Source organism: Heterodontus francisci, chromosome 31 (genome assembly GCF_036365525.1).
Source record: "Heterodontus francisci isolate sHetFra1 chromosome 31, sHetFra1.hap1, whole genome shotgun sequence".
Classification (NCBI taxonomy): domain Eukaryota; kingdom Metazoa; phylum Chordata; class Chondrichthyes; order Heterodontiformes; family Heterodontidae; genus Heterodontus; species Heterodontus francisci.
This window is the reverse complement of record NC_090401.1, coordinates 54,190,216-54,217,749: the sequence shown is the minus strand read 5'-3', so window position 1 is coordinate 54,217,749 and position 27,534 is coordinate 54,190,216. Positions and strand designations below refer to the sequence as shown.

The following is a 27,534-nucleotide window of genomic DNA, read 5'->3' as shown; positions in this document are numbered from 1 at the left end:
TCTGGAGAAAGGCTCCTTTGTGGAGAGGAAGCCCTGCATTTTAAAAGGTAGCAAATACCTATTCCTCCAGTCTCTGAAAAATCTCTGCCTCAGGAGTGATTCTTGTTGCCTCATGTTTTGGGAGATCCTGAAAGCTCAAGAAAGCTCCTATTGCTAGACTGCTATTTCAAAACCCAAATAGACCTGTTGCTACATCCTTTGCTGAAAGATCTGTGTGACGCCTGCTGCTGACAAAGTGCAACGAATGCCTACCCACAGACTATTCATCAACCTCACCTGGAGAGACTTCGAGTAGCATCCAACTATTCGACTCTGGGACACCTCACCAACCCAGAAATATCCTACCAGAATGTTACATCGTAATTATTTTATTATTCCTAAGAATACGGCGCATGAGGGTAGGAAGAATAAGTTATAAAATCTTTTCATATATAGATTTATTTCATTAAGATTTAGTTTATTAATAGCTAATTTTGTTGATGTTTAACGAAACCTGGTTTGCTATGCTTTATTCTGGGGGACAAAGAGTATTTAATTTGGCTATTTTCCAGTAGGTGGGAAACTTTATTTTGATATACTATGACCTGTGCAGTAGTGGGACTGAATTAACAGTGCATTACTCACACCTTGGTCGTAACACCAATTAAACTAGGAAGCTTACAAGGGTAATTTACTTTATAATATAATTGGAAGGTACCTGTTACCACCAGATATTCCAACAACATCCCAAAAGACTTGCAGGTTGATAGGTAAATTGGCCATTACAAATTGCCCCTAGTATAGGTAGGTGGTAGGGAAATATAGGGACAGGTGGGGATGTGGTAGGAATATGGGATTAGTGTAGGATTAGTTTAAATGGGTGGTTGATGGTCGGCACAGACTCGGTGGGCCGAAGGGCCTGTTTCAGTGCTGTATCGCTAACTAACTAACTAACAAATGAGCAAAAACTGATTTTGATAGATGTGTGAGCAAGCAACTGAACCTCTGAGCTGTATCCTGTTTGTATCAAAATATCACAGACCTAATGCTTTTTTAACGGCAATTTAGATGGTTTTATATATTTCAGTAACAATAATGCAGTTAGTTAGTTCCTCAAACTTGCGTCAGGATGCATAAATCTGTAAATCATCCGACATCCATTTAGCAGTGTTACTAATGACACACAAGTAGTACTGCACAAATCCTTCTGCAAGAGATCAAAACTCATTATGGGCCACAAAATTAGCTATTCAGTCAAGAGGTAAAGAACATAAATTATCCCAAGCAGATTTACTATGCTTATGATACTTATAGCTGCAATCTTCTTCAAAAAAATGCTGTAAATTGCTGAGACACTTACACTGCTAATCGATTAAGTACATAATTAATATGAGCACAATCTGCAGTCAGGTAAGGCCTTGCACTTGTGTAGCTCTGGATAGAAATCTGATAGACCTCCAATAAAGGCAGGGGCTCTTCAGAAGTTTTACACTTCTCACCATATTGTACCAAGATCTGCAGTGAAAAGAGATAACTGGTTATTACAGGCTCCAACAATCAAATTATAGCTGCCCAAATTATAGGGCATTTCTCCAATCTACAAGTGCAGATAAAGCAGTATTTTAAAGTGTGTCACAAGTCTACAAAGTTAGAAAATCTCTAGGCAGCTAATGTGTTGCATCGCCTCAGATTCAGAACAGCATGGGCAAGAACTGAAACACATGGCATTTATAATTGAAGAACCCAGCACAAGATATTTCAGTACATCAATACAAGCTCATTTAAACAGGATAGCAGTGGTTCAGAGTTGACATCTCCATTTAGTTTCCAAATACTGCACCCTCCTATTTATAGATTGAAACATTAGATTCTACGTTAAAGGACTGATTCTTCCAGCAACTCCCCAATAACAGAATAGAGCTATTCTTCTAATTGAGAAAGCTGTTACATCCTAGTCATATTACATTTTCAAAGTAGTTCTCAATTCTGCCACTGAAAGTGCACCAAACTACCCATGTTTACCAAACATCCCAAAACTAAAATAAATGCCACAACACGATCTGAAGTTGTTTCTACATTACTACAGTGCTGACCATCAGTCCACAGAACCTGTGCTGCTGACGACCAGAAATCTAGCATCACAACCAATGGCAGTAAAGGCTCACTTTAGTGGCTCCTTATCCCACCAATGGAAAAATCAATCACCTCTACTGCCTGCTCAAGGTGCAGATTGGGTTCAGTACACTTGGGTCAAGATGCAAAATAGTACCATGCCATCACAAGTGATGCAAGAAATCAACTTGACAGTTTTCAAGTCTACTGCATATAATTTTCTCAAACTTCCCCAATTCTCAGTAAGGAAAAACACCCCATGTATTTCTCTGTTTCTAATCTCTTGCATGCCCACGTACAGTAACTTCAGAAAAATAAGGTCTGAAATGGCCTCTGGCACATGAAGACCAAAAGCAAAGAATGAAACAAACAGAGTTGTGTACTGAAATTGACTTGGCATCACTCCCAAGGCTCAGCTTTAAACTGCAGAAGTGCTAACTTAATTTATTGCAATTTCCACATCCCAGAATGCTTCATCAGACAACAACTTGTATTTAATATAGCACCTTCAACTTTCTAAAATGTCCCAAGGCACGTAACAGAAACTTTGGAAAACAAAATATGACACTGAACTGCATAAGGAGATATTAGATCAGATGACCAAAAGCTGGTCAAAGAGGTAGGTTTAAGGAGTGCCTTAAAGGAGGAGAGAGGAGCAGAGAATTGCAAGGAGGGAATTCCAGAGCTTCGGGCATCATCAGGAAGCACATCACCAATGGTGGAGTGATTAAAATTGGGGATGCTCAAGAGGCCAGCATTGGATGAGCACAGATGCATGACAGTTGTGGGGATGGAGGAGACTGCAGAGATAGGGAGGGGCAAAGCCATGGAGGAATTTGAAAACTACAAGGAGAATTTTAAAATCAAGTCACTTCTTGACTGGGAGGCAATGTAGGTTAGTGAGCACATGGGCGATACGTCAACAGGACTTGGTGCGAATTAGGACATGGGCACAGTTTTGGATGACCAGTTTACAGAAGGTAGAATGCGAGAAACCAGCCAACACTGCACTGAATAGTTAGGTCTAGCGTTAACAATGGCATCAATGAGGGGTTCGGGCGATGTTACAGAGGTTGAAATAGGTGGTCTTAGTGAGGCACAAATATGTGGTCAAATATGACACCAAAGTTGCAAACAGACTGTTTTAGTCTCAGGCAATTGCCAGAGATAGGGACTATGCACATAATCAGACTGTTGCGCACAGTTTTGACCAAAACCTAGAGTCACCATTATGTTTTCAGTGGAGTCAGCAACTCGTCAAACTACTGAAATGTACTTAAGGTGCAATTAAAACCACCAAATCAATTCCTGGATAGCAACTGCAGCATAACTGAGGCATGAGACAAAATATTCTGGCATTCATTGCTCAACAATTCAGAATTTTCTGTATGGTATTTACATCCAGTGAAACTCATGGTGGAAACCCACAATAAAATTCCCCTCCCAATGGGGCGAGAAACTATTCAGTGTAAAATGCAGTTTCCTCTTTTCGGCATAACCTGTGGAAAAGTCCACTTCAAATATCGATACTTATTTCCAGATGAATGAAACTTCTTTGATTCTTTGCTTAACTATGTCCCTAAATTTGCAGTGATGCTCCTATCCAACCATTTACAGATCTTAGTGCATAACAAAAGAATTCATATTTCTAGACATTCCCAGCAGTAGTTACTTGCAAGTCCACCACACAGCATAAATGTTTTCAATGCAATGATTTTTGCATTTCAGGTTCTATCTTGAAGTGCACAACTAACCTAGAACTAGATTTTACAAGTAGTGATTATTTCAAGCAGCAACTCTATTTATACAGCACATTTGATGCAGTAAACTGTCACAAGGCACTTCACAGCAGTGTTAAACAAAATCTGACACCGAGCTACACAAGTAAATATTAGGAGAGGTGACCAACAACGAAATAGATTTTAAGGAGAGTCATAAAGAAGGAAAGAGGTAGAGATGAGGAGAGTTTAGAGAGCAAACTCCAGAGCTTGGGGCTTTGGCAGCCAAAGACTGCTCAAAGGATGTTCAAGAGGCCAGAATTGGGACAGTGTAAATATCGTGGAGAGTTGTGGGGCTGGAAATCACAGTGATAGGGAGGGTTGAGGTTATGAAGGGATTTGAAAACAAGGATAAGAATTTTTAAATTGAGGCACCGTTAAACCGATGTTTCCTCCCTTAAGACTCTCCTTAAAACTTATTTCATTGACAAAGATGTTGGTCACCTCTAAGTATTTACTTGTGTAGCTGTGTCAATTTTTTTCTAACACTCCAGGGAAAGTGTGTTGTGACATTTCACTGCATCAAATGTGCCATATAAAAGGTTAACTAGCACTGGTCAGATGGATGAACGGGACTTGATGCAAGTTAGTGCACATGCAAATGCATGAATTCAAATTTATGAAGGATAGAATGTGGGAGGCCGATTAGGAGTGCATTGGAATAGTCAAGTCTAGAGGTAACAAACACATGGATGTGGGTTTCAACAGATGAGCTAAAGCAGGGGCGGAGTTGGACAATGTTACGGAGGTGTTAATAGAATGTCTTAGTGATGGTGACGGTCTTGGGGCTCTGCGCTTCTTCCTTGAACAGAGGCCCAACCAGTTCCTATCCACCACCACCCTCCTCCGTCTGGCTGAACTTATTCTTGCATTGAACAACTTCTCCTTCAACTCCACTCACTTCCTTCAAATTGTTACTATGGGTACCCGCATGGGGCCTAGTTATGCCTGTATTTTTGTGGGATATGTTGAACATGCCTTGTCCCAGTCCTATTCAGGCCCCCTCCCTCACCTCTTTTTCCGGTACAATGACGACTGTATCAGTGCCTCTTTCTGCTCCCGCCCCGAACTGGAAAACTTCAACTTTGCTTCCAATTTCCACCCTTCTCTCACCTTTACATGGTCTATCTCTGACACTTCCCTTCCTCGACTTCTCTGTCTCCATCTCTGGGTATAGGCTGTCCACTAATATTCATTATAGGCCCACCAACTCCCACAGTTACCTTGACTACACTTCCTCACACCCTGCTTCCTGTAAGGACTCCATTCCATTCTCCCAGTTTCTCCGTCTCTGATGCATCTATTCTGATGATGCAACCTCCACAACAGCGCTCGACATGTCTTCATTTTTCCTCAACCGAGGATTCTCCCCCACTGTGGTTGACCTATTTCTCGCACCTCTACCCTCACCCCTTCCCCTCACTCCCAGAACCGCGACAGGGCTCCCCTTGTCCTCATTTTCCACCTCACCAGCCTCTACATCCAAAGGATCATCCTCCGCCATTTCCACCACCTCCAGCATGATGCCACCAAACAACCCTTCCCCTCCCAGTCAGCATTTCAAAGGGGTCGTTCCCTCCACAACACCCTGGTCCACTCCACTATCATCCCAGGCACCTCGACCCCTTCCCAGGCAATCGCAAGAGGTGTAAGACCCACCCTTTTACCCCTTCTCTCCTCACCATCCAAGGCCCCAAACAATCCTTCCAGGTGAAGCAGCGATTTAACTTGTACTTCCTTCAATTTAATATTTGCTGCTCACAATGCAGTCGCCTCTACATTGGGCAGACCAAACGCAGATTGGGTGATGGCTTTGCACAACACCTCCGCTCAGTCCAAAAACATGACCCTGAACTTCTGGTTGCTTGCAATTTTAACACATCATCCTGCTCTCATGCTCACATTTCTGGCCTTGGCCTGCTAGTGTTCCAGTGAACATCAATGCAAACTCGAGGAGCAGCCCCCGATTGTTCGATTAGGCACTCTACAGCCTTGTGGACTCAACCTTGAGATCAACAATTTCAGAGCATGACTGGCTTTTTAAAAAAAATGTATTTATTTTATTTTATAACCATGCGGACAAAGCTGCTCATCATTCTGCCATTAACACTCTCCGGACTAATGCTTTGTCTTTCATCACAAGTGTCAACATGCTCTTTGCCTTTGTCCCATGAGAGCTTTGTTATTTATTCTTTCCTGCCCTCTGCCCTATCACGCACCTTCCCTTTTGTTCTCTTGCCCACCAAACACCCCCCCCCTTCCCCACTTGATTAAAACCGAATTACATACGTATGAAGATAGGAATTAGGAGGCCATTCAGCCCCTCGAGCCTGCTCCGCCATTCAGTAAGATCATGGCTGATCTGTTTGTGTCTCGAATTCCACACTCCCATCCACCCCCGATAACCTTTGATTCCCTTGCCTAACAAGAATCTATCTACTCCCACCTTAAAAACATTCAATGACCCCACCTCCGCCACCTCCTGAGGCAGAGAGTTCCAAAGTCGTACAACCCTGAGAGAAAAAATTCTCATCTGTCCTAAAAGGGCGACCCCTAATTTTTAAATAGTGCCCCTGAGCTCTGGACTCACCCACATGAGGCAACATCCTTTCCACATCCACCAGGTCAAGACCATTCAAGATCTTATAAACTTCAATCAAGTCTCCTCTCACGCTTCTAAACTCCAGTGAACACAAGCCCAGTCTGTCTAACCTTTCCTCATAAGACAACCCATCATTCCAGGTATCAATCTAGTAAACCTCCTCTGAATCGGCTCCAACGTATTCACATCCTACCTTAAATAAGGCCAAAACTGCATACAGTATTCAAGATGTGGTCTCACAAATGCCCTGTATAACTGAAGTTTAACATCCTTACTTTTATTTTCAATTCCTCTCGTAATAAAGGATAGCATTTCATTAGCCTTCTTTATTACTTGCTGCACCTGCACACAAACTTTTAGTGACTCAAGCACTAGATCACCTAGATCCCTCTGCACCCCGGAATTCTGCAGTTGTTCTCCGTTTAAGTAATACTCTGCTTTTTTATTCTTCCTGCCAAAGTGCACAACTTCACATTTTTCCCACATTTATACTCCATCTGACAGATTTTTGCCCACTCACTCAACCTACCTATATCGGTCTGCAAGCTCCTTATGTCCTCTTCACAACATACTTTCCTACCTAACTTTGTCTCATCTGCAAATTTAGCTACTATGCAATCACTCCCCTCATCTAAGTCATTGATATAAATTGTAAAAAGTTGAGGTGCCAGCACAGACCCCTGCAGGACTCCACTCGTCACATCCCGCCACTCTGTATTCTGCCAGCCAATCTTCTATCCATGCTAATATGTTACCCCCTACACCATGAGCTCCTACTTTGCACAATCACCTTTACTGTGACACCTTGTCAAATGCCTTCTGGAAATCAAAGTACAGTACTTCAATGGGCTCCCCTTTATCCACAGTGTATGTTACTTCTTCAAAGAACTCCAATAAATTGGTTGTGATTTTCCTTTCACAACAACATGCTGACTATTCCCGATTACCTTGAGTTTTTCTAAGTGCCCATCTATAACCTCCTTAATGAACGATGCCAACACCTTCCCCATGACAGACGTCAAGCTAACTGGCCTATAGTTACAGGTTTTCAGCCTTCCCTTCTTGAATAGGGGGGGGTTATATTAAATTATTTTCTAACCGTTGCCAGTTCTGATGAAAGGTCACAGACCTGAAACCTTACAGCATCAGCAGTATTTTGCTTTTTATATTATGGTCTTAGTGATGGCATGAATATGTGACATTCAGCCCAAAATCTGTTGAACAGCCTCCAGGTTAACAGTAAAAGATGGTGTTAATAACAAGCAACTACTTTATATAGGTTTCCACAGTTGCAGACAACAAGCATATAGAGATTTACTTAACCTTCAGCAGAGGCTAGCTGTTAGGATTAAGTACAATTGATGCTTATCAAAGCTTTTTTCTGTTCAGTTCATCATAAAGCACCAGAGTTGACTCAACATTTTCCTTATGTCGCTACAATCTGAACTCTTCAGTACTCATTTATGGTACAACATTTCCTTGTTGCATTAGTGTTTCTGTGCATATTGAGCAACTTGTTTAAAATGTGGTTCAAGGCCACATAATCATACTTCCTTTCAAAAGTGTGGACAGAAACCTTGAGATGTTATTTTCTTTTATGTTCAGCGATTTCCTTCTCAAATAAGGTTAAAAAATGAACTCAAGATATCTAAAATGCAAACAAGCCACATACACTCTTAGTAATGCAGTTCCTAAAATCTCATCATTTTCAATGAGTAAAATTGAAGCTTGCTACAGGGAAGGCATTTTAATTCTAAAACCTGAGCACCATCTGAGATGCACAAACTAATGCTAAATTGAAGACATCTGAAGTGTAACTAGTTCAATAGGAAATAGGAAGTATCTCATGTATTTATCTGCAGTATAATTATAGGAACATTACAGGGAAGCATAATCAGCGTGATACAATTACATAAGCAGTTTCCATTATAAGTACGGACAGTTGAATTTTAATGGAAGTGTAGACAAAAGCATACTGGTGCAGAAGGGCAATTTCTGCACCTTCATCTTGACTCACCAAATGCAACAAAATGGGAAATACGAAGATGGCTGAGTGACAAGAAAGAGAGTGCAGCAGCGAACGGTTGTTTATCGGACTGGAGGAAGGCATACAGTGGAGTACCCCAGGGTACAGTAGTAGGACTACTGCTTTTCTTGATCTATATTATGGACCTAGACTTGGATGTGCAGGGCACAACTTCAACACATGATGCAGAACTTGGAAGTATTGTGAACTACAAGGAGGATAGTGATCTACTTCAAGAGGACATAAACAGGCTGGTGTAATGGGCGCGGCAGATGAAATTTAATGCAGAGAAGTGTGAAGTGTTGCATCTTCATAGGCAGAACAAGGAGAGACAATATAAAGGATACAATTCTAAAGGGGGTGCAGGAGAAGAGGGACCTGGGTATATGTGCACAAATAATTGAAGTTGGTAGGGCAGGTTGAGAAAGTGACATAGAAAACATAAGACATACCAGATTTTGGGCTTTATAAATAGAGGCATAGCATACAAAAATAAGGACGTTATGATGAACCTTCATAAAGCAATGGTTCGGCCTCAACTGGAGTATGGTGTCCAATTCTGAGCACCCCACTTTAGGAAGGATGTGAAGGCATTAGAGAGAGTGCAGAAAAGATTTCCGAAAATGGTTCCAGGGATGAGATATTTCAGTTACATGGACAGATTGGAGAAGCTAGAGCTGTTTTTCTTAAAGAGAAGGTTGAGGAGAATTAAAATTAGGTGCTCAAAATTATGAGGGATCTGGACAGAGCAGATAAGGAAAGACTGCTCCCATTGGTGGAATTAGAACACCAATTTAAAGCAAATGGCAAAAAGAACCGAAGGTAACATAAGGAAAAAAAATTTTTATGCAGCGAATGGTTAGAATCTTGAATGCACTGCCTGAGAGCGTGGTGAAAGCAGATTCAATTGTGGCTTTCAAAAGGGAATTAGATAATTATCTGAAGAGGAAACACATTTGATGGAATACTGGGAAAGGGTGGCGGAGTGGACCTAGATGAGTTATTCATGCAAAGAGCTGGAATGGACACAATGGGCCAAATGGCCTCCTTCCATGCAGTAACCATTCTACAATTCTATAAATATAAACTGAAAAGGGTTTACACTACCTGTGACAAAATGAATTTAGAATGTTTTACAGTGAAAGCTTACACCAAGATGTGGAACCTAGTCATGATGCAATTGGTTTCCAAAAAATTTTTTAAATGTTAGGCAACTGCTGAAAGAGTTAATTTTTCAGTTTAGCTTTTTTCAGAGAAAGAGATTTTAATGAAGGAAACACCCAAACTTGCCACCGATTTGCTTTTGATAAGCCACTTAGCTAAGTACACAAACGACTTCATCAACTCATAGAAAGAAAACATCTAACACCAAAATAGTTGTTTAATTGCCACAGAGAATCTTACCTGAGATAAAGGCAGGCCTGAGTGGCAGTACGTAATAAAAATCAAAGTGATCGTGCTTCTGGCTAAGAACTTGAAAAGTGGATGTTAACAGAGCAGGTTGTTTTAATTATTGATCAGGTTAGTAAAAAGGTTACTGGTTCTAACTGCAATCACTCAAGTTATTCTACAGGCTCCATTCACTTTACATCAAATACACTTTGTCCAATTTTCACTCTTCGTGTGTCAAAAAACTAGTTTTTTTTAAACTGGGTGATCTGTACTCGGACTAATGTCGTTCTCTAATCTACTCTCTGATGCTGCTGTTCCAATGAAATCAGGATGTGGATAAACACTAAAGGACAAGCCTGAATAAGTGACTAACCTGCTTGCTTTACTTGGGAAGCTTGCCAAAAGCCAACTCTACATGGTCTTGCCTGGCTCTAATCTGAATTTTTAAAAAGCCTTACTAATTTGCTGCCATGTTCCTCCTGAGACCTCTTTAGCTCCCCCACTACCCAACACATGCAAGTTCTACAGTTTAACGTGGCCTTTGAGTTTAAAAAGGTACTGAATTACTTATTAACGTAAAACTTATTCATAGCATTGTTTTGCATGTCTGTATAAAAAGGCACCTGGTTTCACATTATTCAAACTTGAAACCATCTGAAGTGGCACCAACTGATTCAATTTAAACACGGAACCAATACAGTAGAACATGCCTACATAAATATTTTCTTCAAGAAGACAATCCCTCAGAATTAAAGAAACACAGTGGAGCAGAAACTGTGATGCAAAGGATAAACTGCATTCAAAAAATTAAGAAAATTAGGTTAGATTCTATCCACTAAATGCATTCCTCATTGTTAGCTATCACAACTGGGGCAATGACAGAGTGTTATATCTGGCATCAGTACCAGGCAGAGGCATTGTTCCCAACTCTATCAGTATCCTGAAATTCAAAGTGTGACTTAGTTCTCATGAAGACAACCTACACCAGCATAGACCAGGGTCATATATTCATTTTCAACTGAATCAGCAAACTCCCACAGCACCAAATCAGAAACAAACAGAAAATGCTGGAAACACTCGGCATATCAGGCAAGGAATGGTGGCCACTGAGACTGGAGGGGTGAGACGGAAAGAAAAGGACAAGATACAGATGAATGATCGCCATCGAATAAAACCATAACCAATGATCGCTCACATACACTCCAAAGCAAGATGAAGGGAAATTGAGCAATTTTATGATTTACAAGAAGCTGATGTTGCAAGAATCCTTCTTCTGGACTAAAACTGTAATGAAGATATGGATATTATCTTTACCAACAGGATATTGCGAATGGGCATCACTGGTGCATGAAGGTGGCCATAGACCAAAAAGAAAGTCTTACTTTGCATGACAGTTCCCCTTCAACTAGTTGGTAAATTGAACTATTTGTTTAGGGATTTTTGGACATGGAGTGATCTGAAGCTGCATTACCAAATAAAAAAAAAAATCAATAATGACACACTCCTTTGGGACTGTCAACATAAATACGCAAGCTCACTGAATACATTGAGTGAAACATTTAAGTTACCAAAAATACAGCAGTGGGGAAAAATTCCTATCAGTTTTGGTGGTTGGAGAAGGAAGTACTATTGTATTCCTTCTGGCTGAAGTTGAAAACCATCTCCTGACTCCTCTCCATTGGCTCAACAAGTTTATCCAGGGATTCGTGCAGCTGGGATAAACTAAAATCTTAAAAGAATGAGTTAAAAACAATAACAGCCCTAAATGAATACAGTAAAGTGTCAACTTATGTGTTCAGTTAGACTAACGGCATGCCTGTCTGGCAGCAACTGTCCAAACATCCCAACCATTACCATAGCTATGTTAGCTTCACTTTTTTCAGCAGCTCAGTTTCAGAAATGTATGTTGGAATAGTAGCGCCAATTTAACTATTTCTGGGAAACTGCCTAAGTGCCAGTGCCTAACATAATTAAACAGTAAAGGGAGATCAATGCATGAGTGGCAGTCCCAATGGTAACTGACACCATATGTTCTCGCAGCTACATTTCTGCAGCCATATGATGTTGATCCCCATTGCTGTAGATCACTGACTATAGCAAATCTACAATCAAAGTACAGTGCTTATTTAAAGTATTGAAATAAAAGTTAAATATGCAACTTTTCACATGCTCTTCAAAGGCTTCCATTTAACAGAAAACTAAATTTCTCTCATTATGTATTACATGCTTTAAATTTGGGAGATTTACTGAATGTCAAAACAATGCCTACAACAGAAGGTCCATGCTGTTCCCCAAGAGCCAAAGATTCTGCGGAAGCTTTGGGAGTTGGACAAAGTACCAAAAAAGGACTGTGCTTTATGGCCCAAAGTTCTACTAAAGCAGGCGCTGAACAGCAAATTTCACAAACATCAGAATGAAATGGGCCTTCTCTTCTGTAACCACATGGCAACTTCATCCAGTTGCAATTAGGATAGAAAGCCGATCAGGCACTGGGCGGTCTGTCTGACTGCTGGCAAGCTTTGAGCAGTGAAGTTTTATTTTGTTCAACCACATCAACTACAGGGTCAACAGCTGTGTCAGATATTTCGTACATCTGTAGAAGCACTTCCTCTCCCAGTTACAGAGCCAAGAAAGAAGCCCAACAACCAAGGCCAAGAATCTAAATATTGAAAAAAAAAAATTTCCACCTGCACCCGACCAGAATTTAATAGAGTGTACGAGTTGCCCACAGGAATACCAGAATGAGTACTGAAGCCATTTACGTCAGAAACTGACCATGATAAAAATAAGCTCAAATTACAATTACCATATGAACCAAATTTTACATCAAATACTACATCTCAGTTTGCTGACGATGCTGCATTAACATCTCACACTGAAGAGTGTCTGCAGAGTCTCATCGACAGGTTTGCGGCTGCCTGCAACGAATTTGGCCTAACCACCAGCCTCAAGAAAATGAACATCATGGGACAGGACGTCAGAAATGCTCTGTCCATCAATATCGGTGACCACGCTCTGGAAGTGGTTCAAGAGTTTACCTACCTAGGCTCAACTATCACCAGTAACCTGTCTCTCGATGCAGAAATCAACAAGCGCATGGGAAAGGCTTCCACTGCTATGTCCAGACTGGCGAAGAGGGTGTGGGAAAATGGCATACTGACACGGAACACAAAAGTCCGAGTGTATCAAGCCTGTGTCCTCAGTACCTTGCTCTATGGCAGCGAGGCCTGGATAATGTATGTCAGACAAGAGCGACGTTTCAATTCATTCCATCTTCGCTGCCTCCGGAGAATACTTGGCATCAGGTGGCAGGACCGCATCTCCAACACAGTAGTCCTCGAGGCAGCCAACATCCCCAGCTTATACACACTACTGAGTCAGCGGCGCTTGAGATGGCTTGGCCATGTGAGGCGCATGGAAGATGGCAGGATCCCCAAGGACACATTGTACAGCGAGCCCGCCACTGGTATCAGACCTACCGGCCGTCCATGTCTCCGCTTTAAAGACGTCTGCAAACTCGACATGAAGTCCTGTAACATTGATCACAAGTCGCGGGAGTCAGTTGTTAGCGATCGCCAGAGCTGGCGGGCAGCCATAAAGGCGGGGCTAAAGTGTGGTGTGTCGAAGAGACTTAGCAGTTGGCAGGAGAAAAGGTAGAAGCGCAAGGAGAGAGCCAACTGTGTAACAGCCCCGACAACCAATTTTTTCTGCAGCACCTGAGCAAGAGTCAGTCACTCTCATTTTGGCCTTTATAGCCACTCTAGGCGCTGCTACACAAACCACTGACCCCATCCAGGCGCTTACCCATTGTCTCTCGAGACAAGGAGGCCAAAGAAGAACTACAACTCAGTGAACATGTTGACAATTTTCTGCCTGGACAATACTTGATGTAAATACTTATTACAAAACTCAAGTATAAAATTTGCAAACTTTCACATTTACATTATTATAGTTAAAAAGTGTAATATGAATCACCTTCTTTGGCCTCCTTATCTCGAGAGACAATGGGTAAGCGCCTGGAGGTGGTCAGTGGTGTGTGGAGCAGCGCCTGGAGTGGCTATAAAGGCCAATTCTAGAGTGACAGGCTCTTCCACAGGTGCTGCAGAAAAATTTGCTTTTCGGGGCTGTTACACAGTTGGCTCTCCCCTTGCGCCTCCGTCTTTTTTCCTGCCAACTGCTAAGTCTCTTCGACTCGCCACACTTTAGCCCCGACTTTATGGCTGCCCGCCAGCTCTGGCGAACACTGGCAACTCACTCCCACGACTTGTGATCAATGTCACAGGACTTCATGTCGCGTTTGCAGACGTCTTTAAAGCGGAGACATGGACGGCCAGTGGGTCTGATACCAGTGGCGAGCTCGCTGTACAATGTGTCTTTGGGGATCCTGCCATCTTCCATGCGGCTCACACAGCCAAGCCATCTCAAGCGCCACTGACTCAGTAGGGTGTATAAGCTGGGGATGTTGGCCGCCTCGAGGACTTCTGTGTTGAAGATACGGTCCTGCCACCTGATGCCAAGTATTCTCCGGAGGCAGCGAAGATGGAATGAATTGAGATGTCGCTCTTGGCTGACATACGTTGTCCAGGCCTCGCTGCCATAGAACAAGGTACTGAGGACACAGGCTTGATACACTCGGACTTTTGTGTTCCGTGTCAGTGCGCCATTTTCCCACACTCTCGTGGCATATGAATCAGAGCATGAAAATTGCATGATTCCTATTTAAACACTATATTATCAAACTCACTGTGGCTGTTCTTTCAAATGCATGTTAGGCAAGACCGCAGCACATCTTCTCTATCCCAGTGACTGATCTTTCTAATTTAGGTGATAGAACGCTTACAACTCCAACTGAGTTAATGTATTTCAACCAAATGCAGTGTTCACTATACAGGTAAGAAATCAAAAAAATTACCAGTATTTGGGTTTATAGCACTGGTAAAGTACAACATGGTAAAGGATCAACTAACTCAGATGGCCCACATCAAGCCTAAGCAGTGAGACTGGCAGTACCAGCAACATTTTAAAAATAAATTCCACAAGGGGGAATCTACACTGCATTACCATGCTCAGGAACGATCACTGATCCAAATGCTGGCTCACATTTGGAAGAGTGGTACAAATCTATAAATGCTGCAACACAAGAGTGGAAACTTCTTCACAGCCAGCTTTATCCCCATGAAATAGCAACCCCAGTCTGAGGAACCCATGAAATCTGGAGTTAGTAATAAACTTAGCAGAACTTAATATTCACATTGTCCTGAAAATGGTATTCATATTGCATTTACCCAACAATGCATTCTTTACACAAAGCGGTGCCTCCGGTACTCAGCGGTTTCAACTGCACAGAGATCCTGGCGATGTTCAAAAGGCAAAAGTCTTAGCACAAAATGGGATCAGGCAGCTGCCACATTCAGGTTAAACAAGGTCTAATTCTCAATTTAGTTTTGTTTCAAATTGTGTAGTTGCTTTGTCAGGCAGGAGTTGAAAATAATTACTGTCCCCAATTTACTAGGATCTGTTGAAGATTGCAGAGTGATGTATATAGTTGTATAAGTTTAGAAACAAGGATTTTGCTCCCTCACCAAGCACTACTGCACTGAATATAGCATAATGGGATTGAAATGTTTTGCGAGAAATTAGACCATACACCAAGTAGCAAATAGGCAAAATTTCAGCTCCATTCTACGCATGTGAAAGGACGCCAATTAACTGACCTCCAGTACATACACATTACCTAAAGTCAGGAATAACGAAGTCACAAAAAATATTCAATAGTGGAAAGTTATTTGGACTGCGAGTAAAACCTTAGGACATTCACCATATGATGAAGTTATCTTGTTGTGATTCCATTTCAAGGGAACTGCATTTGGTGATTAGCTTTGATTGAGACAACTACCATAGGAACACCACTGTTTTTATTTGAGAAGTGTGAACTAATGGAAAAACAGCCATGCAACTGGGAAAATACTTGCAACTAGTGAAGTATTTGTTAACTCTGAAGAAGCCAGAGAACAATTTCACTTTGTCCTGGTCATGCAGGCCCCCACCGGCCAAAAATGAGGCACAATAATTTTGCCACATGGACATTAAACTTCAAATAGTTGCTGGGAAGAGGAGAAAGCCTGTTACAAGGAATTGCACCCCCACCCCGGAAAGACACTTTTACAGTGTTGGAACAAAGGAGCTGTCCTCTGCTCCAAAACAATACACAGAAGAGACCTGGTCAAACCAGTTGGTCACGTGACCACCTGCTGGCCAACTTGGGGAGTTTTAAATTGGAGAGCGTTTTTGAACTGGCAGAATGCAGTTTGGCTCCTGGAAGAGGAGCATCTCTCTCCTGTCTGCTCCCATCTCTTTCTCACCAGCTTTGGAATCCACCGAAGAGAGAAAAGTTTCCTACAGTGAACAAGGTTTAAGAATAGGGCGGCACAGTGGCGCAGTGGTTAGCACCGCAGCCTCACAGCTCCAGCGACCCGGGTTCAATTCTGGGTACTGCCTGTGTGGAGTTTGCAAGTTCTCCCTGTGTCTGCGTGGGTTTCCTCCGGGTGCTCCGGTTTCCTCCCACATGCCAAAGACTTGCTGGTTGATAGGTTAATTGGCCATTATAAATACCCCTAGTATAGGTAGGTGGTAGGGAAATGTAGGGACAGGTGGGGATGTGGTAGGAATATGGAATTAGTGTAGGATTAGTATAAATGGGTGGTTGATGGTCGGCAGACTCGGGGTGGGCCGAAGGGCCTGTTTCAGTGCTGTATCTCTAAACTAAACTAATAATACTGTGCCCCAATGAAAAACAAGAATTACCTACGAGCAAGGACTTTACAGTGAGCTCGAAGAACCGCAACAACTCTTTAGATTCTGCCTCAAACCTTTCCACTTTGTTTTCTTCTGCTCTTTTCTGTCCCTAGGTGCATGTGCGTATCACGTATGCATGCTAGCATGGGGTGCGCCGTGTATCCATAGGCGTTAACCGAATTAGAGTTTAAGTTTAAATTTTAATAAATTTCACTTTTCTTCTTTAACCCTAAGAAAGCCTGTTTGTGCTCATATCTTTGCCTTATAATTGGAAGACAGTGAACAAGGATTCACCAAAGGTGGAGCGCAAAACAGTGTGTTTAAAAATTAAATCCTGTTACATTAAGACCAGGTGAAGGTTGAAAGAGACCCCTAGATACCTTTCTCACCTGGTCGTAACAGTCCTGTAGAAATCCCACAATGAAATAGCTCCAGAGATTGGACTTCCAAAAGATGCATTTCCAAATCAATTGCCCATTCATTAATGCTTCCCTTAGTTTTAAAACAGCCATTAAGAATTTCTCTCCATCAATATCATGTTAAAATGGGTCTTGATCTTTGCAGGTGCCCATTGATTTAATATTTGTTCAAGTTTGCAGTTTTTGTAATGTGCCTACATATACAGCCCAAAGATTTTTCAGGGCCAAAGATTTGAATTTTCATTCTATACACCCACATACTTTTGGCCACGAGCAGGAGGAATCTGAAATTTATTTCTTATAAACTGACAATGTGCTCTGCTTCCAACTCACCATTGGCTGTATATGTTCTAGAATTCAACCAGAATTAGCAAAGATCTGCACTGCAGATTTTTACAAGGAGTTCCGAAGAAGGGTCACTGACCCAAAATGTTAACTCTGCTTCTCTTTCCACAGATGCTGCCAGACCTGAGTGGTTCCAGCATTTGTTTTTATTTCTGAATTTGAATACATTTATGTCTTGTATCCTTTTACGGGACTTAAATTCTAGGTGCGTCAGTGTGGCCAATTGTCTTAAGGGTGTAATTACAGGGTGACAATTTTACATTATAAATAGAGATATTATAATGTAGAATGGAAAAAGGTGACATTGGTGCAAAAAGATGATTTTACCATATGTTAGCTATTAGTTATGGACTCCTGGGTGTGCATTAAGATCTATAGCCCCATGTTGCAAAATATTAATGAGCTATAAATCCCAAAGAATCAGCTTCCTGAAGAATAAAGCTTTTCTTTTTACTGTCAATATATTTGTACGAAACTGCTTTTAGGACTACTTGTACCGTGTTGATGCTGGGTTACGATTTATTTCTACTACTGCCTGTCATTCTCCTGAGTTAAAGCAACATCGCTGAAATGCTTGTATGCTCCAGCAAGGCAAAGTATTTGGAAAATGTTTAAGCAGGCTCTTTCTGGGAGTGTCATGAACAACACTTTTATGAATACCTGATATGCAGCTCCTGAACCTAAGGTTTTGCTTTCTAAGCTGTCATCCAGAAGGAGTTTACCAATATGTTGCATGAATGTCAATAGTTGTAGTTTTTTCTAACAAAAATTTTCATTGTCTTTCTGGTCCATTCTTTTTTCCTCTCTCTTCCCACTTTTAGATTTACGTAAATATTCCCTATGTGGCACAAGACAAGAACATCCAACCAAAAATTTGATCCAGTCAAGAAGTGCCCTAGAAAATGACGTAGACAAGCAGCACACAAGAATCAGGCCCAATCTTTAGACTGAAAAGCATCATAATTTTCATTGGAGCTCTTTCCTTTTTAGGTATGGGGGGGGTTACGGGCAGTGTGAACTGGCTTAAATTACATTCACTGTGGCTCAGAATTTAAGAAAATTGGAACTACCTTTGAGGAAAACTGGAAAAAAACATTTTGAATCCATGAAAATTGCAGGGTCATTCATCAGTGAAAGAGGTTTCTGCTATTGTTGCATTAGTCCTTTTCAGTTCACCCATTTTAAATGTTGACAGCTGATGAAAATAGACTCGCTTTATCTGGGCAGTCAGAGGTAAGATTTCAAAGCAAAAAATCTATGACGAACAGAGACAGTTTTGGAAGTGAATGTACACAGATCATGATTTTTTTTCTGAACTAAATTTTGCTAGAATGGACCAGTTATCAGATCATATCCTCACATTCAGCTTGATTTGCCCACAACCAGCAAATCAAACTACATCACCGCTGCCACTGCACAAGAACAGACCCCCAAGTGCAGCTAGCCTCTAAAGCATACAAATCTGAAGGGTCATCTAGGGTGGGCATTAGTAGGGTTTAAGAGATCAAAAACTGCTTTTCCCATCTTTCCACTTCCATTCAGCTTAGTTAAAAAGCAACTGAAGTAGGACGTGCTGTGGTTTCACAGGACATGCTTGTGTTAAGTTACAGATGGAGACAAATCAATAAGTCATCCATGCTTTTGTTATAACTTCCTTGAAATGCCCATATATTCAATATATATTCACTACCAACACAGAACACTTCCATACCTGGAATGTAAAGTCAGGATTTGGAATCTGATTCCGAATAATTTTAAGGCAAACTCAAATACCGTGCTAATAAAATAGTAAAGTCAGACTCAATAGAGCACAAACTCTCATATTTGTAGTCACCTTGAGTTCCACTGAAGGTCATTCACATTTTTCTGACAAAGCTTTGAAAGAGGTAGTGTCCTCACTAGGTTTCATCACATCTATGGTTTGCAAGCTCAGACAAAAGACAGAAGTAACATGGAAGGCCATCAGATTTCTAGTAAAGTTTTGTCTTAGATTTTGTTTGAGGTTCACACAAATTGCTGAAATTAATAGCCTTGCACATTTGATCAGAATACCTTCAGCTTGCGCCTTCATCAGGGCATCAATAGACTTTTGCACAAATTTAGCATTAGACCAAACATCATTTATAACGCCCATAGGAAAAAAAAAACAGGATTTCTGCTGTTAATTGATGTATAAACTTGGCTCAATGAGTACACAGCAATCAAAGATGACCATGCAATTATTAGGACAGCAACCCAGCTTATCTGACTCAATGGACAGACATTTTATCCTGTACAGGAATTTCTCCATACTAAATCAACATCTTTAAAATGCCTTCTCCATCCCAAATAAATGGCCATTAGTTGCCTTGGGAATCAGGTTACGTTTTAGGGTCTTTGCTACCCTCCTTACTCCCCATGACATCAAGACCAGTTGTCACCTTACAGGTTGTCAACTAATGGCATGGCCATTTTACTATAATGGTCAATAAATCTACAAAGCTGACCAATGTTAACTGGTTTCTTGTCTGTAGGGCAGTCACACGCATGATGAATCCCTTTATCTGGTCACATCTCTATCACTGCACCCTGACCCCCACCATCACTACCATCCCCCCTGCCCCCGCAAGTGACCTAAATGGAATACCTCAGTTTTTACTGTCCTGCTCCACTTAACTGCTCAAGTAACATTCACGCCACACAAGTGGCGGGCAAGGACCTTCTCCAACAAGAGTGAATCTAACCATCTGCCCTTGATGTTCAATGGCATTACCAGCGCTGAATCCTCCACTATCATCCAGGGGGTTACCAGTGATCGGAAAGTGAACTGGACCGGCCATATAACTACCGTGGCTACAAGAGCAGGTCAGAGGCTGGGAATTCTGAGGTGGGTAATTTACCTCCTGACTCTCCAAATTCTGTCCGCCATCTACAAGGCACAAGTCAGGAGTGTGATCACTTGCCTGAATGGGTGCAGCTCCAATAACACTCAGGAAGCTCAACACAATCCAAGACAACGCAGCCTGTTTGATTAGCACCCCATCCACCAACTTAAACACTCACTCCTTCCACCCCGGATGCACAGTGGCAGCAGTGTACTATACATAAGACGCAATGCAGCAACTAACCAAGGCTCCTTTGACAGCAACTTCCAAACCTGCAACCTCTACCACCTGGAAGGACAAGGGCAGCAGGGCAACACCACCATCTGCAAGCTTCCCTCCAAACCACACGCCATCCTGACTTGGAACTATATCACTGCTCCTTCACTGTCACGGGATCAAAATCTTGGAACTCGCTTCTTAACAGCACTGTGGGTGTACCCAGACCACAAAGACAGCAGCGCTTCAAGAATGTGGCTCACCACCACCTCCTCAAGGTGCCGTTACTTAGTAACGTAGGAAACAGGAGCAGGAGTAGGCCATTCGACTCCTTGAGCCTGCTCCATCATTCAACTAGATTATAGCTGATCTAAACCTCTGTTAGGTCTACAGCACCAAATCACAGTAAATATGGACATAGAACAAAGATAATTACAGCACAGGAACAGGCCCTTCGGCCCTCCAAGCCTGCGCCGATCCAGATCCTCTCTCTAAACATGTCGCCTATTTTCTAAGGTTCTGTATCTCTTTTCTTCCTGCCCATTCATGTATCTGTCTAGATACATCTTAAAAGACTCCATCGTGCCCGCGTCTACCACCTCCGCTGGCAACGCGTTCCAGGTGCCCAACACCCTCTGCGTAAAGAACTTTCCACGCATATCCCCCCTAAACATAAGAACATACGAATTAGGAAGAGTAGGCCAGGCTACTCGGCCCTTCGAGCCATTCAATAATTTCATAGCTGAACTGATTTCTCCACATTACCACCTACCCCTGATAACCTTTCACCTCCTTACTTATCAAGCATTTATCTCCCTCTGCCTTAAACATATTCAAAGTATTGCATCCAGTTCTGGTCACTACACTTTAGGAAGGATGTGAGGGTCCATGAGAGGGTGCACAAGAGGAGATTTACCAGAATAATTCCAGGAATGAGGGATTTTAGCTACGAAGTTAGAATGGAGAATCGGAGGTTGTTTTCCTTGGAGCTGAGATTGAGGGGAGATTTGTTAGAGGTGTATAAGATTATGACAGGTTTATATAATGTAGACAAAGAAAAACTGTTCCCTTTAGCTGATGATACAAGGACTAGGGGCCACAGATTTAAAGGTTTTGGGCAAGAGATGCAAGGGTATGAGAGAAAAAAAAACTTCTTTTTTAATGTAATGAGTGGTGATAACCCAGAACTCGCTGCCTACAAGGGTGGTGGAAGCAGGGATGATCAATGATTTCAAAAGGAAATTGGATGGTACTTGGAGGAAATAAAATTGCAGGGCCAAGAGGATAGACTGGATTCCTTGGCGGACAGCTGGCATAGATTCAATGGGCCGAATGGTCTCATCCTGTGCCTTAAATGACTGACTTTATATGGCCAACCCTTCTAGTTCTTGTCCCTCAAAAGGTTGGATTTGCCATATTGGACCAAAGTCCATCTTCACCACCAAAACTTTCCCTCTCCTTGCCTAAGTTATCATTCAAATCATTCCCCAGTAAAAGGGAACAATATGAACAAATGCTACTATTTCGCTCGAGCAGGAGTGGTATTCCTGTCAAACCTCACCTACTGGTACAGCAACTGACCCAGCAAGACCAGAAATGTCAGCCTACCTACCTACCTAATGATCATCCTGCACCAGTATGGTTACACCAGAGGTAAGAGAGCGTCAATGGGTTGCTTGACAGCAACTAAAAATAGGTGGAAAAATGATGACATATCGCTTGCATGCCCTGGAAGCTCATTTCTTGTGGCTGGGTTTGGTCTTCCCAATTGATAGCTGGCACCACATCGGAATCAACCCCCTCAGGGTTTTAGATGTACACCAGCTGAGTGCAACTCTCCCCAGCTGACCTCTGGGACCCTGACACAAGGTAACAGTGGCCTACTCATTAGCATAAATGCTTCAGGGGCATAGATTTCTAGTCAAGCAATCATATTCTTAGGGTCATAATTTCAAATGTGTTTTTGTCTGATTACACTTGTGAAGCACTCTGGAACCTTTTTCTACCTTAGACACTATGAAAGATTTTGTTGACTAATTCTGTAAACTTAGGATGTAAAATCTTGAATTTCTGTGTGCTTGCTTCAGGCATTAAGTATGAATAGCACATTTTATTGTTTCATTGTTCATACTGTCCACCAGATTGAAGCCAGAAAAAGCTGCAAGCATTTTAGCATCCAGCAACACGAGATGTTCCTTTCAAAGTTTCTTTGCTCCAACTATTGTGCTTTGTCAATACAAATCAAAAGTTGGAATCAAAAGTTTTTTTTTTAATTTGGTATCTGCTCTCCAATTTTGAGCATCTCTAGTTGAAATTAATTCTCTTGCTTTCTCTCTGCAATTATATACAAGTTAACTTTTCTTTGTACTAGCAATGTTAATATTTTACATGTTTTAGGTTTCATTTTTGGAACTTATGAACTATATCCCATCGTTACCGCTTCCTTTTGGGTCTGTTCTAATCCCCTTACTCGAGCTTTTTCAGTTTCTTGGATTATTTGTTGATGTGCCCCAACTCCTTATGACCATGAGAATATGATCTTGATTTCCAAGTAAATTTTCATAGACAATTTGCCATAAATATTCAGAAAAATCTGTACCGAGAAATTTTTGATCTTCAAAAAAAAACATCAAACCATAATTTAACTTCTAAATTAGAAATTAAATTTATTGAATAAAAAGATGAATAAGCAGAAGAATAACAGTTCACAATCTGCTGATGCTCACCAAAGTACTACAACCCCCCCCCCCCCCCTTACTCAGACAATTGTATACTGGTCTTATATTTCCATGTGAGACCTGCGGGTTCATGTGCCACAATACGAACAATGAATGAGAGACCTATGGCCCATATGAATGTCAGCATTAGTACCATGCGAGTTGGTACTAGAACTGTAAATGATGCTTTGATAGCCATCTGGTCAAATCCTGCCATATGCTGAGACACTCACTGAGGGGGAACATCAAGAGAAACATTCTGAAATATCGAATGGGTATTACTGTCAACGGCTTGCTCCTGTTTGCAAGAAACGTGTGGGAGCTATAATTTTTCTGACTTAGCTCCTCCTACTATGCATTTGGGTTGCAGAGATGATGGTAATAACTGCGAAGAGCTAACATCACTTTGCACCAGAGATTGAGATGCTTTGATCACACCATGTTCCTGATATAACATAGTTCTAGAGTTTCTGCAGAAGAGATAGAATACTTGTGATGAATACAAAAGATGGCAGTACTTGCCCACAGGACCGAGAACTCTGCATCACTAAATTCAGCTCAAAGCTACACCAATGGACTCTCTATAACAAGATTTCCAAACCCACAAAATAGATATTACAATTCAGACCAGTTAAGGGTGAAATCCCTTAAATATTTAACACACCTACATACTGCCCCAGAATTTATCTTAATTATGTGTACCACTAAGTAAACATTTTGGGGCATGGAATGTATAAGCCAACAGGCTTGTCTGCACTACAGCTGGATCACCATGAAACTGGAACTAAAACGGCAACAGGTTCCTTATGGAACGAAGTGAGCTCACTGTAGAACATTCTGAACAGAAATCAGCTCATTTTGGAGCAATTCTACCTCTGGAAGTACAGTGTAACTGGGGTAATATATGGGGGGGGGGGAGGGGGGGGGATGTGTCATAGCCTCAAATTTGTAACGCAGCTGGCTCTATCTCCATCAGCTGGAATCATAAATGCAGTGAATGCGCCAAGAATACAGATCACTGTCTCAAGGGCATCCTGTGAAACAGATTCAGATGGCAGGTGGGTAGAAACTTGCAGATGCAGTCTGTGCAGCCCACCCACATTAACAATGGCAGCCCTAATGAGGACTGCTTCAATTATTTTTTTCAAATTGAGTGTTGGTAATAAACTGCGAGCATTATGATTCTGACAGCAGTTAAGCAATGCTACTCTGATTTAAATATGTATATGGAGAGAGTTTTATGTTTAACATGTTATGGCGGTCACTAAATCAACTATTTTTAATTTGCAAGAATCACTAAAATGCCATTCACTAAACAGAACGGCATTAAAGCAACAAATGTAAAGGCCTCGTTATATTTAGGGGGCAGGTGCACATATATTTTATAGGTTTGTGTGTGTGTATGTACTATATCTGGGACCTAACAAAATAGGCATGTTTAACAGCTTCTTTAGGCTGCTAATGTTAAGGTTACTGTCAAGGTTTTGGACTCTGCTTACGAGGTTGCTCGGATCAACTGTCTTAATAATGAAGCCTGAAAATTGGAACAGATTAGTGTAAACTTACTTGTATATTCATTTGAAATTCAGTAGCTTACAAGTCAATTCTTAGTAACCTCCACATTTCTAATTCACAACAGAAGCACAAAAGTTCTTTCTACAAAAAAAACTTTGCATAGATCACTCAAAATAAAAACATGCCAACTTTTGTATGACTATGCTTGACTTCCACACGTTAAACCATGTGAAGTTTTATCTATATGGACACAAAGAACGAACTGAAGAATTAACCAAAATTTCTTGACTTAACGATGTGCTCAGTCTTCATTAAACTAAATGCTTTTGATGCATATTTGCACCAAAGTCAACTTTTAGTTATTTTAAAAAATATATATTTGGACTAAATTCCGCCAAAGGATTTCAAAGTCTTGTCCCACACCACTACACATTGAATGACAATAAATCAGGTTATTTCTGTGCTGTGATCAATTCCACAAGGCGGCTAATCACAGGTGCATGTTTTTATACATGTGGAATTCTGCATTGTCAGAAGTGTCATTTTGTGAATTAGTTGTTAAATTAAAATCCCAATTAGCCTGTTCTGCCAGTTCAGATGGGCATGAAAAGATCCCAAAGCAGTAAATGCCCATAGTGTCCTGATCAGCATTCTTCCTTCAGCCAACAAAAAAGTTAACTGGTCATTTACCTTATTGCTGTGTGTGGGATCCACAGTATCAGGCCTGTGTCCTCAGTACCTTGCTCTACGGCAGCGAGGCCTGGACAACGTATGCCAGCCAAGAGCGACGTCTCAATTCATTCCATCTTCGCTGCCTTCGGAGAATACTTGGCATCAGGTGGCAGGACTATATCTCCAACACAGAAGTCCTCGAAGCGGCCAACACCCCCAGCTTATACACACTACTGAGTCAGCGGCGCTTGAGATGGCTTGGCCATGTGAGCCGCATGGAAGATGGCAGGATCCCCAAAGACACATTGTACAGCGAGCTCGCCACTGGTATCAGACCCACCGGCCGTCCATGTCTCCGTTATAAAGACGTCTGCAAACGCGACATGAAATCGTGTGACATTGATCACAAGTCGTGGGAGTCAGTTGCCAGCATTCGCCAGAGCTGGCGGGCAGCCATAAAGACAGGGCTAAATTGTGGCGAGTCGAAGAGACTTAGTAGTTGGCAGGAAAAAAGACAGAGGCGCAAGGGGAGAGCCAACTGTGCAACAGCCCCAACAAACAAATTTCTCTGCAGCACCTGTGGAAGAGCCTGTCACTCCAGAATTGGCCTTTATAGCCACTCCAGGCGCTGCTTCACAAACCACTGACCACCTCCAGGCGCATATCCATTGTCTCTCGAGATAAGGAGGCCCAAAAGAAAGATCCACAGTGCACAAAGCAGATGCTGTGTTTACCTAAATAAGTCACTATATTTCAACTTTATATTTCATACATGTGAAACGCCTTGAGAAATTTCAGACCTGATAAGGGATGACACCAATACAAGTCTTACTTTTCAGTTATCTGGAAGTACTATATTCACACACAGAAAACCAGCTGATGCAGACATGCTTCTGACAGCTGCCCTAAGAAAACAGAAGTCATGGCAAAAGAGTTAAGTAAATCTATTCCATTGTATCATGAGAGAGAAAAAAATGCACTACCAAAGTTTAGTGAAGGAGAGTTAATGATAAAAGATAAAACAGGATTGAAGCCAAACTAATTTCCAGAACCAGATAGCTTTGGCCCAAAGGTAATAAAAGAAATGAGAGAGGAAATTGGAGATGCATTAGTTAGAATCTTCTGAAGTTTGATGGATTTGGGAATATCAGAGAACTGGAACCACTGCAACTTTATCAAAAAAAAACAAATAACCATGTCAGTGGGAAAATCATCAGGGACCTAGTAAGTCAGCATCTGAAAAGGTACAAGCAAATAGCTGATTTTTTGGGGGGAATGTTATCAGAGGTCTGTGCCATGGAAGTGGTGAATAGAAGAGGCTCAATGAAGGTTGTGTATACGAATTGTGTGGAATCTTATCAAAAGCCTTACAAGTGTTTTCCAGCTAAAATTGATCTCCCTGGAATTGGAAGATAGTCTTGTAACATGGATATGAAACTGGTTGGGAAGTAGGTGGTCGAGTTGGGACAGCAGGAACATTCTCAGATTGCCAAGTAGTGACAAGGGGAACGCCATTAGTCAGGTCATTGATCTGAAACGTGAACTCTTTCTCTACAAATATATTTTTCAGATTCCAAGCATCCAAATTATTTTGCTTCTGAACATAACCTTAGAATTCAAAGTGGAACAGTTAAAATCAAGTCCACAAAGGGTAAGGAGAAGGCAGAATGCATTGTCCCAGTAAGCCATGATTTGAAAGGCAATGGAAGCATTTGAATTGATACCAGATACCCAATTCTTAAGTGAGGGTATTGAGGGATACAAAGAAAATGCAGGGAATTCAGATTCAACAGGTAGAGCCAAGACTGAGTAGGTAGAGCCACCATGGCCAACCAAAATGGTGGAGGAAGCCAAATTGGCTGAATTGCCTATTCCTGTTTCTATGCACCAGCTCACAACAGGAAACGTTATATTCCAACCATAGCCCTTAGACGGCTGAGCTGTCCACACAGCTCAATTCAACTATCTGCAACATATGCTAACAAAGCCTTCATTGATCAGGAAGCATGAATATGCATCAAGGATAAACGTTCACCATAAAGTTGTCGACATGGTCGAGTAGAGTTGTGTGTGACATCACCTTAAAAAAAGCTGTGTCTATA

General features: G+C 41.6%; 1 protein-coding gene across 1 annotated transcript in view; it reads right to left on the bottom strand.

The window, feature by feature from the left end:
* Positions 1-27,534, bottom strand: part of rlf (RLF zinc finger) — a 74,197-nt gene that overhangs the window by 23,104 nt on the left and 23,559 nt on the right. The window contains exon 2 of the mRNA XM_068011643.1: positions 1,340-1,494. Coding sequence (XP_067867744.1) covers positions 1,340-1,494 — 155 coding nt within the window. The remainder of the gene's footprint in view (positions 1-1,339; positions 1,495-27,534) is intronic.